This window comes from Nilaparvata lugens, chromosome 1, assembly GCF_014356525.2.
Source record: "Nilaparvata lugens isolate BPH chromosome 1, ASM1435652v1, whole genome shotgun sequence".
NCBI classification, from domain to species: Eukaryota; Metazoa; Arthropoda; class Insecta; order Hemiptera; family Delphacidae; genus Nilaparvata; species Nilaparvata lugens.
Window position 1 is genome coordinate 33,228,541 of NC_052504.1, and position 18,196 is coordinate 33,246,736.

General features: G+C 33.5%; 2 protein-coding genes across 3 annotated transcripts; both read right to left on the reverse strand.

Annotated features, from left to right (window-relative positions):
* Positions 1–727: 727 nt before the first annotated feature.
* Positions 728–15,881, reverse strand: LOC111050157 (lipoyltransferase 1, mitochondrial). 2 transcript variants are annotated; one of them, XM_039426306.1, is made up of 5 exons: positions 14,429–15,881; positions 12,834–12,941; positions 5,839–6,052; positions 2,302–2,525; positions 728–1,508 (listed from the first exon to the last, which is right to left on the reverse strand). In XM_039426306.1, exons 1-5 carry the CDS (start codon positions 14,987–14,989, stop codon positions 1,365–1,367), a joined length of 1,251 nt encoding a protein of 416 aa, XP_039282240.1. In that variant the 5' UTR covers positions 14,990–15,881; the 3' UTR covers positions 728–1,364. The 2 variants fall into 2 exon arrangements, with proteins under 2 accessions (XP_039282240.1, XP_039282235.1); XM_039426301.1 differs by having other exon boundaries at positions 12,834–12,944; positions 14,429–15,869.
* On the reverse strand, positions 6,009–15,476 carry LOC111050155. The gene is made up of 3 exons (XM_022336423.2): positions 14,429–15,476; positions 12,834–12,941; positions 6,009–6,052 (listed from the first exon to the last, which is right to left on the reverse strand). The coding sequence occupies exon 1, from the start codon at positions 15,426–15,428 to the stop codon at positions 15,285–15,287; it is 144 nt and encodes a 47-aa protein (XP_022192115.1). The 5' UTR covers positions 15,429–15,476; the 3' UTR covers positions 6,009–6,052; positions 12,834–12,941; positions 14,429–15,284.
* Positions 15,882–18,196: the final 2,315 nt, after the last annotated feature.

Consider the following 18,196-nt stretch of genomic DNA (forward strand, 5'->3'; position numbering starts at 1 on the left):
TTCATTCCAAGTACAGTAGGCCTATTCAAATTCAAATTCATTTATTTGCCATAAAATAATACAAAAATAATCTTATTATTCCGAGAACCATTAAAACATTATCGAACCATTGAGCTTTTCATTATCGTTCATATAAATGATGTGCTACTTTTCATATTTGTATTGTATTCAAATTCAAATCCATTTATTGCCAAAAAGAAGACAAACAATAATTTACTCATACACATACATACACGAGCAAAAATAAAAATAAAATGTTCATAATATAATATTACACATATATGCATATACATGAGAGCAGAAAAGACCAATTATAAAATTTCTAGGCATCACCAGCAAAAAGAAAAATCTTTGCCCGCTGGTGAGAGTATTCCTGTTATGTATGTCATTTGACTTGTAATATTGTTTTGTTCATATCGTTTGTGTGAATCTATTATTAGGTCTGATTTTGTCTAATGCCAGTGCTGCTTAGTGACAATAATTTTTTTTTTATTTTATTGTTTTCAAATGCATCTATCTAGAAGAATTACCTGGTAGGAATCCGTTGCATAGTGAGAAGGTAGAGATAGAGGTAGGAGGTCAAGGTCGAGATAGAGGTATGTATTTGTGTTACATTAATGTTACATTGTGTACCTCTATCTCGACGTCATCCGCGCGGCTTACCAAGTTGCCTCCCGTGACCGCTTTTGAAGACATCCAAGTTTGTGTTTCAAGCGGTCTGTCGCTCGGTGCTTAAGAAATTTTTCATCGCTAGCTCTAAAGCTCCAAGTAGAAGGAAAGCCGCGTTCGAAAGCAGCGTTTACTTTCCTCGATATACAATGCTAGCTCGACCTCTACCTACTCACTATGTGCGCACCCTCACTTTTCAATTAATAGGCAATAATGGATCTTAATAATTGATTGAAACATTCAACAAAATATAGATTTATTAAAAAATATATATCAACAGCTACTGAACAAAAATAGTTCTTCCTTGAAGAAGCATGCATAATTTGTTAAACCCTGACAAGTATCCAAATATTGTGATGTAAAACGTATAACAGTTTTTTACAAAATTCATGTCGATTAGATACTGAAAATTTGCTACTGATAAATTTGTCCTACATTTTCTACAGCAGATTTAACTTTATATTTTTTTATTTACTGCAGATTAATTCAAACTACGCTATGAAAACTTTTATTTTAGCCAATTTATAATTATTGCAATAGCTGTTCAAGGTTGATTATTCTCCCATTTGAATATTGAATCTATCAATATGGATATCTATCCATAAGGATTCTAAATCGTTGTTTTCGTGTTCCTCATGCTAATTATGGAGTTCTTGAATTTTAGTTGTTCAATTGTGATGTTCGATATTATTTTGTCAAGCGGATGCCACCATCTTACGCATACAATCCGCAACAAACACTTTGCCGAAATCCTTCAGATGGTGATTCTCTCGGAGAGCTAGATCAAGTTCCTCCAGAGCTTCTTCGGAAAATCGTCGGCCTTTCATGGAAGACAAAATCTGTGAAAATAAGAGGAACTAAATTTTAAACACATAAAATTACTAATAAATTTTCATTTAATACAATTGAAATTATTGTATTGTAACATTTACTACAAACTTATGACTGAGCTAGCAAGGTAGCATCAAGGTTCATTTGCTAGCTGTGAGTTGATAAAGAAATCATCATACACTACTTTGAAAAGCAATTTAAATGTACTTTAAGATTGATTTTATCAATTGCAACATTTTTCTTGTGACTCGTGACTGAACCATAGAGCCATTGAACTAACTAGAGCGAATAATCACTTGACTGCAGTGTTGCCAAAACAACATTCAACAGAATTTGAATGTAAATCGATATTAAATTAGAGTGACATAACCTATATTTTGTTTCGGACTGTATCCTATAAATTGGAAATTGGGCAGATTTGGACATGAGCCTGTTGTGCCTTTCCTCAAGCTAGGTATTTGCACACAATGTAATAAATAAATATTATAAGGATGATTAAAGAGGAGCTTCATCATGAATTTTTCCCACTCGAACAGAAAAACAATAACATTGGTTCTTATGGATGAGTTCACACACCAACCAAAAATAAAATAAAATGTCCGTTCAGAGAAAGCATTGTTTTGATATAACTTGAATAAAGACCGAAACATTTAGTACGTCTGTGATTCAAGTGTTTCGTTTTACTGCCGAACTTTCTGTCGATGTGTGAATACTCTATAAAAACCAATGGTATCATCTTTTCTTGCCGACTGGGCAGAGTTGATGGGAAAGCAACTCGTTTCTGCATGAGCCGAAGCTGACCTGTAAGCCATCCGATAAGCCGTGGGCATTCATCAAGGAGTGTGGCACGTGGAGAACGACATCCTGTACAAGGCCTTTCTCGATATCGACCTTGACAGTCAGCTGTTCGGCTGAGTTCTCGCAGACGCCGGCCGGCAATGGAAAAGCCTTCGATATGCTGAACTTGGGCGACTGTCCATAGCGCCAATCCCAGCTCTCAAATTCATCACGGATCTTTGCCAGCCCTGAATCGACACACAACAACAATACAGCTCTTCTACAGAGTATTTGCAATTTCAATTGATGATGATAACAGCACCATGAAGTTACTAGCCTACTTCAGAGCAGATGAAAAATCTAGAGGTTGATTTCAAATTACTAGAATAGCATTTATAAAATGACAATGTGATCAATGAATGCTTTTCCAGAGATAATTATACAAATAACAGGAAAATTATGATAATCTTTTTTATAGAACTTTACAATCCAATAAAAGGATTTTACTTCATCTATTACCGGTATTATTTAGCGTATGGCTGGTGCACAACACATATAAAGCTCATAAGTCTCAAAAACAGACAAATACACTGTATATTGCCAATTTCTTTGATATCTTGTGTAGTGCTCAATCAGGAGAACAAAAGTTTGTATGGCCGCCATTATTTGCAAGTCCATAAAATGGAACCATGTTAAGGAATACTGAACTAGTTCAATATTTTTACTTTCCTTGCCCTATTACCATAGGTAAGGAAAGTATTGCTTTCCAAAAAAAATTAAGGTACCCTAATTTCAAGTTTTCTATACGTTTCAAAGTCCCCTGAGTCCAAAAACATGATTTTTGGGTGTTGGTCTGTGTGTGTGTATGTGTATGTGTTTGTGTGTGTGTGTGTGTGTGTGTGTGTGTGTGTGTGTGTCTGTGAACACGATAACTCCATTCCTAATTAGCCGATTGACTTGAAATTTTAAACTTAAGGACCTTATACCATGAGAATCCGACAATAAGGAATTCAATAAAATTCAATTCAAGATGGCGGAAAAAATGGCGGATAATTACTAAAAAACCATGTTTTTCACGGGTTTCTCGAAAACGGCTGTAACGATTTTCTTCAAATTTATACCATGGATAGCTATTTATAAGCCCTATCAACTGACATGAGTCTCATTTCTGGGAAAATTGCAGAAGTTCCATAATATTCTTAAGAAAAATGGCGGATAATCACTAAAAAACCATATTTTTCACGTTTTCTCGAAAAAGGCTCAAACGATTCTCTTCAAATTTATACCATGGATAGCATGAGCCCTATCGACTGACATGAGTCTCATTTCTGGGAAAATTGCAGGAGTTCCGTAATATTCTTAACTAGCAGGTAACCCGTGCTTCGCAAGGGTCTTCCTCAAAACTTGACGTAATGAAATCTAGAAGAATCCAAAAAACGCCTATGTACAGTGAGTCAGTCATTCTATGAGGGCTCGAGTAATTTTGAAATTTTAATAATATAAAAATGGAAGAATATAATTTATTTATGTGAATAACAACACCTTCATTGAAAGACATATTAACTGCATGCGTTTTCATATTGCCGATACAGCATTGATGAAACTGTAGACGTTTATTAGCATTTGTCTCAAAAATTGTTCTAGCTGGAAAATTAATAATCCATGCCACGTGTACGCCTAAACATTGCATCAGGAAAACTGAGTTTCAAAACTATGTTTTTCAGGTAGGAAGCAATATAGAAACAGATGTTCCTTTTTCAATTTCAACCATATGATTTGGTGATCTTTTAATGAAATCGAATGTAGCATTAATGAAATTTAAACATTAATTTTGAAAAATGTAGAAGGAAAATTGAAATTTGGGCTTCCAGGTGCACGAGATTGATATTTTTAGAATCTATGTGCAAAATCTGGAGATCTTAATCATTCCCGTTTTTCCGGTATGCAATCCACAAGTTGACATGTTTTGATGCGAACAAACGAACACACGAACAAACACAACCCTACTCTCTCTTATTATATAGATATAAATGGCGGATAATTACTAAAAACCATGTTTTTCACGATTTTCTTAAAAATGACTTGACCGATTTTTTTCAAATGCATACCCTGTATAGTTATTTATCAGCTCTATCAACTGGCATGAGTCTCCCTCCTGAGAAACTTATGGGGGATCCACCCCATCCTAGAGAAATGGACTTTGTAACCTCCTTCTCGTGCATGAGGTAGGTAGGTAGAGCAGTTTATAAAAAGAACACATAGTCGAGATATTTCATCTGTAGAACAGCTGTTTTGACGACTTCAGAAAAAATCATCGAATTTTACAATTCACACAAAGGAAAAAGAACTCTGAAAACAATTATATATACACAAACATAAAGAGTAGTCTGATCGTAGTTCCTAATATGTTACCGCCAATCGTCATTATGTTATTCCCCTAATTTTTTCTCGTTTGAGAATGAGGCTCACATTTCAATGAGCAAGGAAAGTTGTGTGAGTGTACCACACTAGATTTTTGTTTCATGCTATTTTAAAAATTATATTTATTTTGTTGAAAAAATAAAGAGTCTGCATGAAGCTTTCTCCATGTTGATCAAATTGTTGACTAAAATTTAGCGTCGCACTTTAATCAACATGGAGAACGCTTCATGTAGGTTCTTTATTTTTATTAACAAAATAAATATAATCTTAAAAATAGTATGAAACAAAAATATTGAACTAGTTCAGAATCCTCAACCTGGTTCAAAAATTTCCGTTTTATAATATTGCAAAGTGGTAAAGATTTCAATCATGATTATAAACTTCAACAATTGCTCCTTGAAGGAGCAATCAGTTTAATGGAATGTGTATCACTGAATCAATCAATGAATCCTATCTGTATAAGTTTGGTTGGCACCCATGAGATGATAATGGTTAGAAATATTATTTCATATGAGTACCATTGAATGAGGATCAATCAGCATTCAAATAAAAACGATGGAAATTAATCATCACGACAACTACTGATGATTATCATTTCCTGGATCAGTCAAGATATGAATCAGAATTCAAATATTATAAAAAATCGCTATGACTAGAAGATTTAAATAATGTTAAATTAATTTACGTTTTGTAACAAAAATATTCACGATATGAATACACTGGACCCGGGATGGAATATTTTCCTATATTATATACATCACAAGCGATGTCTCTCATCACTAGAGTGATCAATGACTCTCTCGTAGAAAGATACTGGGAAGGAGATTCTGAGACTTCTTTCCAAAGAATGAACATTGAATTGTCCAAAGCTTCGCCAATTTATGTAGATACAGAACAATAATATCTTGAAGGAATTTTTAAATTACATTTTTTATCATCATGTATAGTTCATAATTATTATTTCAGTTTATACTATGTAAATTCAATCTCAAAATTACGAGTATTGTAAGCTATTATATAAGTGTAAAAGCCAGTATATATTGTAATCTTCATAGTGGGATTCGAATCCCATCATCATCACAACCAGTTATTAGCCACGCACAAGTCTAGGAAATGTATTGCAAAGTGTAGGGAACTAACCTGGAAACCAATCATCGGTTGGATTGACCAGTTGGAAGCCATTCTGCCTGCTGATGAGCTGCGAGCCTCCGTCCTCGAGAGACATCGGCTTGCGACGAAGGTACTCCCAGCCGACCGCATTCAGCAGGTGACCGACGCTGATCGATGGGTTCATTTGGCTCAGGTTTTTCGTCGGCGATGGAATGCTTTTCGTTGCGTTTGTTTTGATTTCATCCTGGAACATAATTGAAAAACATTATATTTAGGTGGAATAAATAGATAGTGTCAGTTCCACATAATTTATTTGAGCCAAACTTTGGTTTCAATGCACTACGGCATCAACGTCAGTGGTCTTTTTTGGTTGGATGATGCCTTAGTACATTGAAAGTTAAGTTTGGCTCAAATAAATTATGTGGAACTGACAATATCTATTTATTTCACCTTAATATGGAGAAATTACACAATATCTCAGTTCATAGTGTAAACATGATGTTAAATTGAAAAATAAATTATTATGATTAATAAATTTCCATGATTGAATTTTCACTTTCGAATGTCTTTCTGTAATATAACTAGTGACCCTCTGGGTTGGAGAACTCGTTCATGAACTGTTGTTTTGTAATCTTTGATACCCACAACTCTTAATTATACAGAGTTGGTGGAAATTATGGAAACAACTAAATATTTCTTTTACAAGAATAATTTGACAGTAGTTTTCATTGGGGATCCTATTTGAAATGAAGAATTACTTTCTTGCTTCAACATCATATAACTACATTTGCTTACTATTTAATTACTATTGCTTCTACATCATACTCTCTTTGTCCCTCATATAAATCCAAATTCATTTTTTAAAATGAGAAGGTGGTCATGTGATACAAGATTTCGATATAGAATTCCAAGAGAAAATGAATGGCGAAAATCGCACATTGATATCTCAACCCGTATCAGTTTGTTGATGTAAAAGTTGCAAATTAACCAGCTGAAATCATGTGTCAGCGCATGAAGGAATGTCTGTGTGATAGCTCCCAAAAATAGTCTCAGCTGATGATATGAATGAATTAATGGAAAAACTGTACTAATTGCATGCTATGAATTCTTCATCTGACATTCTTCAAATGATAAATCAAAAGATTTTTTTTCTTATGCACTTTCAATGTTATTTCTTATATCCTGAAAAAGTCTGAAAAAGAAAGAGTCTGTAAATGTTGTTGTCCAACGAACTTTATCTGTAATAGAATATGTGTTCAAAATTTGAAGCTGATTGATCAAACCTTTTAAAAGTTATTGTCGAACACACACTCAGACAGTCAACGACTTTGGTCTTGAGTTAAAAGTAGTACTTGCGAACGCTCGTTCAATAAAGAAAAGAACTGGCTTATACATGTACGGCATAGGAAATACACGAATGATGCATCATCTGAACTTCTGAACTGATTAACTTGAAATTTTACATATACGTTCTTAATTTACCAAGGATAGTTATAGGCCTATTTTCAGTTCTAAAAGATTTCAGTACGTCAAGTTTTCAATTCACCATGCTTCCAGTTTGTTACACATTACTTGAGAGTGGTCATACATAAAATAGTGTATTAAACGGTTTTATCTTCTATCTTCTAATTCTTCTCCTATCTATATCTTCTTCTACATCTATACTACTCAATATAAATAAAGGAATAGGCTTATCAATGCACGATATACGAAATACAGTACATGTTTGACGCATCATCACGTCGGAACCACCAAACTGATTAACTTGAAATTTTCCATAAAGATGTTTATTTACCAAGGATGGTTAAAGGCCTATTTTCATTTTTGTTAATCGAATAATTATGATCTTTTTATCTATATACTATAAAAAGGAAAGAATCGGCTTATACACGTACGGGATAGGAAATTCACTAATGACGCATCATCACGACTGAACTACTGAACTTTTAAACTTGTAATTTTACATGAAGATTCTGAATTTACCGAGGATGGTCATATGCCTATTCTCATTGTTATTAATCAACTAATTCTAATTCAATAGTTTGGAAAAAATCAATTAATGATTCAAAGTTTATTTACGTAACTATAAAGCCCTATAAAACTAATAAGGTTGAGGTTTCGAGACCTATACATTTTTTTTTTTTTGCTGGAAATTTTCAACTCTTACAAATACTATCCACGTAATTTTCAACAGAATAATTATTCAATTTATTTATGTTGCCAGGACATAAGGAGATTTCATTATTTTACAACACCAAATTTTCCCCCATGTAGAGCACGGGTTACCACCTGTTAGTAGACAATAAATTGACTGGCTTTTCTGATGAACTAAGAGTATACCTTGACGGGGAAATAATCGGGTCTAAGTTTCAAGTAAGTTTGGCATTACAGGAAAGTAATTTTTGGAAAACATGATAATTTATTAAAAAATGAATATGGATGGATCAACTCCATGATGAATCGATTTCTGTGTTTACCGCGTATTCTGAATTGTAAAAGAAAACATTATCTATTTCCAAACCCCACAAAAAGAATAATGCCATTTATACTGCATGTACGCAAATAATGTTTTGATCCGAATTTATCATCTCGCAATCAATAAAAATAAGATTATTTCTCAATAGGAGTGACTTAATAAGAAAAACATTTTTTTCTCCAACAAAATAGTGAGAGATGGACGTCAATAATTTAACGCAGAGCACATTACACTCCTAACTTTATCTAGATTCTATTTTCCTTCCACGATGACCTCAGTCATTGTTGAACCCATTATTTTTTAACCTCGGAGAGTTAGTATCGATCATGAGCAGAGCGTGCGTGCGTGCGTACTGAGATTTTGTTGGCAAAGCTGATAAAAAGTATCAATCCGAAAAATGACCCTATAGCAGTGATGAACTTTGAGGAATAATAGCTAGTGATCAGCTCGGAAACATTCCAACAAAAAAATTCATCACGTGGGAGTATGCTCTTTGTTTGCGGGGGATACATTAACCAGCGACAGACTATTGGCAATAATTATTACAGTACACACTATTTCATTAATTTCTCAGTCGAAAATATCCCATTTGGAACATTATATAATAGATTGATTAGTTTTACATCATTCTGATTCACGAATTCCGTTTCAGTCAATAGACATCTTCTATATAATAAGAGAGAGTAGGGTTGTGTTTGTTCGTGTGTTCGTTTGTTCACATCAAAACATGTCAACTTGTGGATTGCATACCGGAAAAACGGGAATGATTTAGATCTCCAAATGTTGAACATAGATTCTAAAAATATCAATCTCATGCACCTGGAAGCCCAAATTTCAATGTTCCTTCTAGATTTTTCAGAATTAGTGTTCAAACTTCATTAATCTATACTTATAAAATTCTTATCTCACTGATCACGATTTCTGGAAAACTACTGGATTGATTGCAACAAAACTTGGAATATAGCTTCCTTAAACGTCCTAGGTGTTCACTAAGAAATCTTTTGGCGATATTTCAACTCTAAGGGTGGTTTTTAAGGGTTTAAAGTTTGTCTTTCAGCATGTATATTCTTCTTCTCCCAATCTCCTTATTATAATAGAAATGTCCATATCATATGTTATTATAGATCTATAATCTAGAGAGAGTACCTCTTCGAAACAGTTGTAAACTGGCAATTTAATTAATAATTTTGACAGGTTGGCATCAAGTTGAGATGACTTCATTAGGTTGGCACCAAATTGAAGAACGAATCAAAATGCATTTATCGAGAGCAAATTGATTGGGCACTGCTGCTTCAATCAGAGCTATTCCTGGGAGATAGTTTTTATTTTTCATAAAACAAACTTTTATGACGAGAGTTGCTTCTATCAAGAGTGATCCTATTATATCAAGACTAATTTAATTTTGTTTGTATATCCGATTGCGATAACTGCTTAAACAATTTCGATGAAATTATGATAATTCAGTATGATATATGGAGGGTATTTTCAAAACTTCAGAAGTGTCCGTTGTGGAATCTTTTTGCAAAGAATGAGGAAATTCGGCCAAAATTTAACTTGGGCGGAAGAAAGGGGTTATTTATTAAAACGGCCAAATAGCTGTTGTTCCTTTTCCCAATATTCTACAAAATTCGCTGCAATTGGACTACTATTCTACAGAGCACTTCCAACACATCAATGATTAATCGAATGATTTGACTCAATAGTTTTCATGCCAAGTTGTGGCCTAATCTCAAAAACGATTATAACAATGTTGGTAGAATTTAGCTTATAAATGGTTCACAAAGATAATCTTATCTTTCAATTCCCGAAGTGAAGCACGGGTGCCCTGCTAGTATTTTTATAAAGCAAACTTAAGGCAGTTAGGATTGTAACAAACTTGAGCAACGGGGATTTCGGGGTATTGGGAGTTGAATATACAATTATAATAAATATGATAGACATATCAATTGATCCGTACAAAACCAAAATCTGATGGAAACTACTCAAAGAAAAAATTGAGAATGTTTCCCTAATATTGAAGATGAATAGAGCGTAGATTAGATTAAATAAATTACTATAGATTTGATAGAAACAAATGGAAATAGTACTCTTCTATAGAATTCACATTTTACTTCTTTAAAAAAAACTTTTTTGATGATAAAACCATAAAAAATTCATTGAAAACACTATGGTTTTGTAATTTAAGAAGTTAATTTTTTTTAAGTAGGAGAGGGTTGATTTCTCGTAAAAAGGGTACTATTTCCATTTTATTTATATTGCTAAAAGTAGCCCTTGTTATTCATAATTACTATAGATTTATCAGAAATACAGAGTGTTTCCGAACTCCCTACAAACATTATTGGGTACAAAATATATCTAAGCTAAACATCATTGAACGTGCGTTAGCGAGTTCTCTCTTTTGACTCAAGACCAAAGTCGTTGTCCGTCTGTTTGTATGTTCTACAATAACTTTAGAAAGAATTCAAATCAAATAAAATTTATTCATCAAAAACAATTACATTACAAATTAGAATACTATAACAATTAATACAATTGAAACAATGAAGTTTTATGCATTGAATAATTTCTTTCAATGAATAAATATACACCCCACTATAAATGATATGTGTTGGGGTATAAGTTATTAGTTGCTTGTTGCGTGTTATAATAACTATTTACAAACTTCATTCACTGATATGAGATTAAAGTTTTTTTATATTGAACAGGTTTTAATGTCTGATAGTTGAGGATTTTACGAAGTTGATAAAATTTGTTGAGAAGCTTCCTGATCCGGGTAATTGATAGATTAATGTGCTTGTCCAATTTAAATTTGTTGTCCACTATTATTCCTAGATATTCTATTTCATTGACTTGTTGAATTAAAGAGCAATCATCAAATTGATCAACAGCTTCAAATTTTGAACACGTATTCTTCGACACTTTTCACGGGTCAAGTTCGTTGGACGACAAAAAACTAACTCACTCCTTCGTCCTTTTTCAGGATATAGAAATAACATTAAAATTGCATAAGAAAAAAATTGTTTTGATTCATCATTTAGTCAGCTAAAGAATTATTTGCATGCAATTACAACAGTTTTTCCATTAATTAATTCATTCATAACATCAGCTGATGCTATTAGGGAGTTATCACACAGACAGATCTTCATGATTTAAGCTGGTTAATATACAACGGTTGTTGTATAACGATGTGCGGCTTTCGCCATTCATTTTTTGGAACTTTGTATCGAAATCATGTATCACATGACCACCTTCTCATTTAAAATAATGAATTTGGATTTATATGAGGGACAAAAATGTTGAAGCGATAGAGTAATTTTCCATTTCAAATAAAATCCCCAATGAAACCTACTGTCAAATTATTCTTGTAAAATAAATAGGGCCTATTTAGCTGTTTCCATAATTTTCATCAAATCTGTATAATTAAAAGTTGCGTGTTTCATAGATTACAATACAACAGTTCTTGAGCGAACCCAATGGAGAACAGTTCTTCTCCAACCCAAGGGACACTAGTTTATAACCAAATGTTGATTTAAAAAAAAACTTACAAGAATAACTTTTATAGTAAATTTAATTATAAATCGATTAATACCTCATTTTTCAATATTGAAGTAATATCAAGTGAGTTTTTTCAGCTTTAGTGAAGGATAGGTGACTGCTGAAGTTTGTTGCAGTGAACGCCAAGGCAAGTTGTTAGTTCTAATAATTCTACAATCTCCATTTACTTTGCATGCTTTGGTGAGTGATTTTAAATTATTTCAAACTATAATAAAACGTTGCATGACCCTCTACAGGTATGTTAGGTGCTTTTCCTATAGAATTTACCTTGTAGCAACCACAATCTGTTCGATTGAAGAGCACTCTAAACTACAAGAATGGTTTTGATTATAGAAACCGTTTAAATGATGACATTTTCAGCATAAACTCGAGTGTGAATAAAACAGGTTGATACTTGGCCAACCTGCGTTGCTAAATTGTGTTACATTGCGACTTTCTCAAATTTCTAATTTAACCCCACATCTTTGTATAGAATATCAACCATCCTCCCCGATATTACATTAGTGATAGAAACGTTTCAGGGTTGAATGGATATATCCTTTCGATTAGTTTCCAGATATTTTTCATTTGGCCTTATTATTTATTAATGACTAATATGTTTCTTCTCCATGTCGAATCATTTTGACAAAAAACAATAAATTTTCGACTTGCTAGAAATATTTTGGTTTCAAGAGTTTCAAGTTTAGTCGAGTTTAGTTTTAAGTTGATGATGAAAGCGAGAAGGATTATTTTTACAAAAGTCAAAGTTAGTCAGAAGAACGTATTTTGGCCTCTCATGAGTTTCAAAGTAAGGAGAGCGGCTGCATGATATGATACCATGTACTTGAATAATTTGATTAATCAAGAGATGCAAATGATGTATACATGGCCTTAATAATAATAGGCCTACTGTACTTCGATGAAATTGGTATGATTGCATTATTTGATGAGAATGGATACTTGTGATTTTATTGAACAATTTGAGGAATAAACCATAAATAATGAGTCGACTTACATCTTTGTTGCGCAGAGCTTCCCTCAGGTTGGATTGATTGACGTCCACAAGAAGAGTGCAATGGTGATAAGCATTTGGACGGCCCAGTTTCGATGCAGTTCCAGAGATCTGCTACGTAATAGTCAAGGCAATAAAAATAAAAAATAATTACAAACGTAAGTATAATGGAAAAGTATTGAAAACAAATTATCTTATAACTAGCAATGTTAATAAAATGAGTGAAAAACGTAATTTAGTGAAACTACTAAAAACCTGAGCACTCGTAACTGAGGTAATAGGACGAAATATATCAGTATTTTTACGTAGTCGACTAAAATAGCACAAATCGAAGAGCAAGCTATTTGTTTCAAGCAGCTTGCAAATGTGCTACAACATTTTCAAACAAAACATGTTGTCAGTTCCGAACAGTAAGTGAGTGTACAATGATTTTATCATAATAAAATAATTCAATACAATATGTGTTATATAAATATAGAAAATATTTTGAACCTATTTTTAATGCATTAAATGGAATATATTGAAAATGAAGATGGAATAATTATATTGAACATGTTATATTGTACTATAATTATCTTGTTTTACAGTATATCAAAAGGTAGTCAAAATTTTCAATCATTCTAAAAAATGGAAATGACTCAATAATTTGAGAATTTGGTAACGTTTTACTACTCAGTGCAAAGCACGAGTTGAACTTACTGGAATGTGGCTTGAAGGTTTGGTAGATATTGTAGAGTTTTATTCATAATTTCTTCTGACTACTAACTATCAAGTCATTGATCACGAACGTACAGAAACGATTGGATCTCAAGGATGAGGCATACAGGAGATTGGGAAATATATCAGCCTTCTAAAACCAAACTATAGGATCAAACTTATTGATCGAAATATGTAATTTTAATGTGACCTCCATTAGGATAAAAAAAAATCATTGTTTCATCCTTAAGCTATCCTATCAAAGACAGTAATTTTTTAAGAGGAGAGTATTCTTTCTAGTTAGGATATCAATTGAATGCAATTTGAGAAAAGTATATCTAATGATGACTGTTGAAGATCATAAGCTCATTGAGTGCAAATCATCAATTAGAACTTCATTGAAGACGATGTAGCCAGCAAGAAATCTATAAAAATAAATATGGTTTAAATATGCCCACCACAATTATTGCATCTCGGTATATATGGTCCTTATGTTTAATGGTAAACAATGGTCAGATGTCATTATAATGTTATTTTACTCCCTAGAGAAACAAAGACCCCTGAAGCCTTTCCAACTTTGAGAGCGAGTAAGAAAAAGTACGGAAGAATCTAAAAACTTCTACATTACCCTACTTTATCTAATAGCTTTCAGAATGATGGAATCAGTTGCAAAGCTGAAAATTAATTCTGGAAAAAAGCAGACTGTAGGATTAATTTAAGATGAGACTATATAGCCTGAATACAATTGATTTTTGAAAATAATTACATTGAATGAGCAGATTTAGTATTTATTTAAATAGTATTTTAGTGAATAAATGCAAGATTATGTAAGATGAGAGAATAAATGCAAGATTTAGCATTGATGTAGGTATTTAACATATATATAATATTGGAAAGGATACCTTGTAAACTCCATCAACGACCATGTCCTCCCGTTGATTGATCTCAGCATTTATTGCCCACTCTCTCTTCAAGGCGTTGGAGACGAGATCCAGATTCCTTCTTCTGTTGTAGTGCTCGCGAGGAGTAAAAAATGTTAAATTAAGATTTCCATTGTCATGGTAGACTGTACCACCGCCACTGCTCCTTCTTGCCACCTCAACTCCATCTCTTGACAACGCATCAAGATTCGCTTCAAGCCATGGGTTTTGATTTCTTCCAATGACAACGCACGGGTCATTTTTCCACAATAGAAGAATGTGTTGCTTTGAAAAATCAAAATTCTTATACATCCAATCTTCAAGAGCAAGATTTGTGAAAATATCTTTTGATTGGGATATATAGACAGATTTCACAATTTTATTCTCGTCATTCTCAACTTCTCGCACCTTGCTACTTGCTACGGGCATATTAGAGACTAATCTAGCGGATGTACATTCTTGTGAGAGGAGTAAAGTTTTTGAATTATTCCTGGAGAGGATTCTAGTGCTTAGTTTTAGAGGGTGGAAAAGTATTTGAACCATTTTCTTAATATTCGAACCAACAGTTACAAAGAAAAATAATAACCTATACTATTTCTAAAGTTTTAAGAGGAGCACCTTTGTGTCTATAGTCAATAAAGTAATAGTTTTTGAGCTCGTTATGCTAAACTTTAATTTAGAATAAGTAGAATATCTGCACGAGTCCAAGTGTTGACTTGAAAATATTTTCTCTAAAATTGTTTTTAATGAGTTCGTCTTAATGCAGCTTCTTCGAGGAGCAACTATTATTGTCACTTTATGTCCTAGAATAATAATAGTCTTTAGAAGCAAAAATGTTTTACTGAAGCTGACTAGCAATTGAGGCAAGGCTGATCATATGGTTGTGCAGGGCGATGGTCTGATGTATCCACTTGCAGGTGTGATGAAGAGCTCCGGTGCGTGACCTCAGTGAAATACAATCTTCCACACAGGTAGTTAGCATTCCTCCAAGTGCTGCCAGGATGAAAATACAAGAAAGTTCTTCAAAAACACAAGCTAACAACTAAGCGGTTGACACTGTATACACTAATCACACAAGACACTTTACTTTCGAATAATTGATCAAACTAATTAACATAATAAATGGAAACGTGTTAAGGTGACTCAAGAACAATTGACAGCAATTGCTTTGTTTGTTTGCAACAAGAGGAACAGACAAACGAGAAATTGAAAAGTCAATTTCATCATTTATATAAACTTACATGATTGTAGTAGCCATGGTGGGGGTTGAACTTTGTCCTTTTCCCTATTTTATCTCTTCTTAGTCTTTAATAGATAAAACAGTTCTACATTTTTCATCACAAATGAAAATACAATTATTTAAGAGACACTAAAAATTAAAAGGTTATAGAGGTTATCTTTCTTTCTTTTCTTGAGAGTCTTGTGTTCGAGTTTGTTTTCATCAAATCATCGATTCATTACTATTCGATCCATCGATAGAAGATGATCGATAACATTTTCAAAATGGTGATTTTCTAAAACATCAATGAATAACTTAAATTATATTATATTATTCACATAAAAACAGAATTATAATATAATTTTCATGATATTTCTTAAAAATATATTTTACTTTTAATGTCAGCTCTTGATTGGGAAACTCGATGTTTGGTAATGCATCTCAATAGTCAGGTTGGTGATACTGATTGAGAAATTCATCTCGATGGTTGGTAATACCGATTGCCGGTCAATTCAACTCATATAATTATCCGTAAAAAAGTAGCATAATTTGTTGATTTAACTAAGAGTATTTGAAGCAATAATTTGTCTGGTACTGTAAGGCTATATGGATTCTATTCAATATCGGATAGAGTATTAGAGAGTATTTGAAGCAATATATGTCTGGTACTGTTAGGCTATATGGATTCTATTATAGGTAGCCTACTGCATTGATGTGTATAGTTTGATTTTTTCAGCGAATATCAATTTTAGGGAAATTTATTACATAAAACAATTTAAGTTATATCACATAATGGAATAACTATTTTCTAGAATCTATATTCTGAGGATTAAAATATGGTATAATGATAAACAATATTTTGGAGAATTTAGGCTACCCTCAAAATGTTGAGTTTATAATGGATCTCCCCAAAGATGTTGAGCGCTCATATCCTAAAAAGTAGATATATATAATAAAAAAGTTTTCCTCAGAAATATGTTCCGTTCCATTTTGGTGAATTGGTAGCATCCGAATCGAAATACTTTGAAAAATGTCACCAGTATTGTGCCTAAAACGTTTCCAAAAGCGTGGTGCATAGCCTTACTACTAGCAAAGGCAAAGAGCCTTTGCACAGCCATAAGGCAAAAAAAAACTTTCTACTGGTGACTAGTTTTTCGATTTGTATACTATCTAGCTATCAAAATGAAAAAGTTTTCTCAGGGAAAAAATTTTCTCCGATCTTTTCTTTTTTTATTTTATTTTTTAGATATGAGAGCGCATAAAATTTAAATTTTTGGGACAGGTAATATCAAATACGGTACCGTACGGTGAGAGATAAATCCATGAAATTTTGAGGATGAATTATTCTTTATGGTATTGTTGATCGAATAAAATACATTTTTTGAAAAAGTTATTCAATTTACTATAACTTTTAGTTGAGTTATTTTTGCTAAATTGAATAACTTTCTCAAAAAGTGATATTCACAGAAAATTTTTGTTTTATTCGTTCAACAATACAATGTAGAATTTATTCTGAAAATTTCATGGATTTATTTTTAACCGAATTTGAAATGACCTGTCCCAAAAATTAAAACTTCATGGGCTCATACCTCAGAAAGTAATGATCGGAGAAAAATTGTTTTCCTGAGAAACCTTTTTCATCTTGATTGTATACAAATCAAAAAACTTGAAAAATGTCACTAGTGGAAAGTTTTTTCAGCCTTTGCACAGCCTTAAGAACGTGTTGGCGCTCAAAACCCCAAGAAGGCCACCTCGTGGAAGACCCAGACAGAGACATTCTACAAGAGGAGGATCGAGCTGGCTAAGAGGTTGGCAACTGAGCGACAGATCGAGGATGCACCTAACCAATGCAAAGCTGCCTGGGATGTGATAAATACAAACATATCCATGCCACGGAAAAAGATCGACTTTGCAAGCCCGGATGATTTTAATGGCTTCTTTGTGGGTTCGGTTCAGGATATAGTGGATTCCCTGCCTGATACTGCCATTGATCCAATTGATCTGTTGGAAGGAAGAATCCAGCCGGGACAGGAGCATCTCTCCTTCTTTCGCCCCACCACACCAGCTGCCTTGAGGAGGATCATACGCTCTTTCAAACCCTCAAAAAGTCCAGATGTGTTTGGCATGTCTGTGAGCATGCTTCGAGAGGTTGTTGATGCCATTGCAGTTCCTCTCTCTGCATCTGTCAATGAGTGCTTGAGGTCTGGAAATTTTCCTGATTTCTTGAAAACATCAAGAACTGTCCCAGTCTTCAAGAAGGGTGATCGTGAGAACCTTCGTAGCTTCAGGCCAATCTCCATAACTCCTGTCTTTGGCAAGGTGATTGAGGCAGTGATAAAGCCTCAGCTGGAGGCCTTTTTCGAGGAGAATGGCCTGTTCTCCAACATGCAGTTTGGTTTCCGAGTTGGGAGATCAACAGTGGGTGCAGTCGACCATGTGGCTGAGCGGATTGATGCTGCCTTCGAGGATGGTGAGTCTCTTGCTCTTGCTCTTTGTGATCTGAGCCGAGCCTTTGACTGTGTGGACCATGG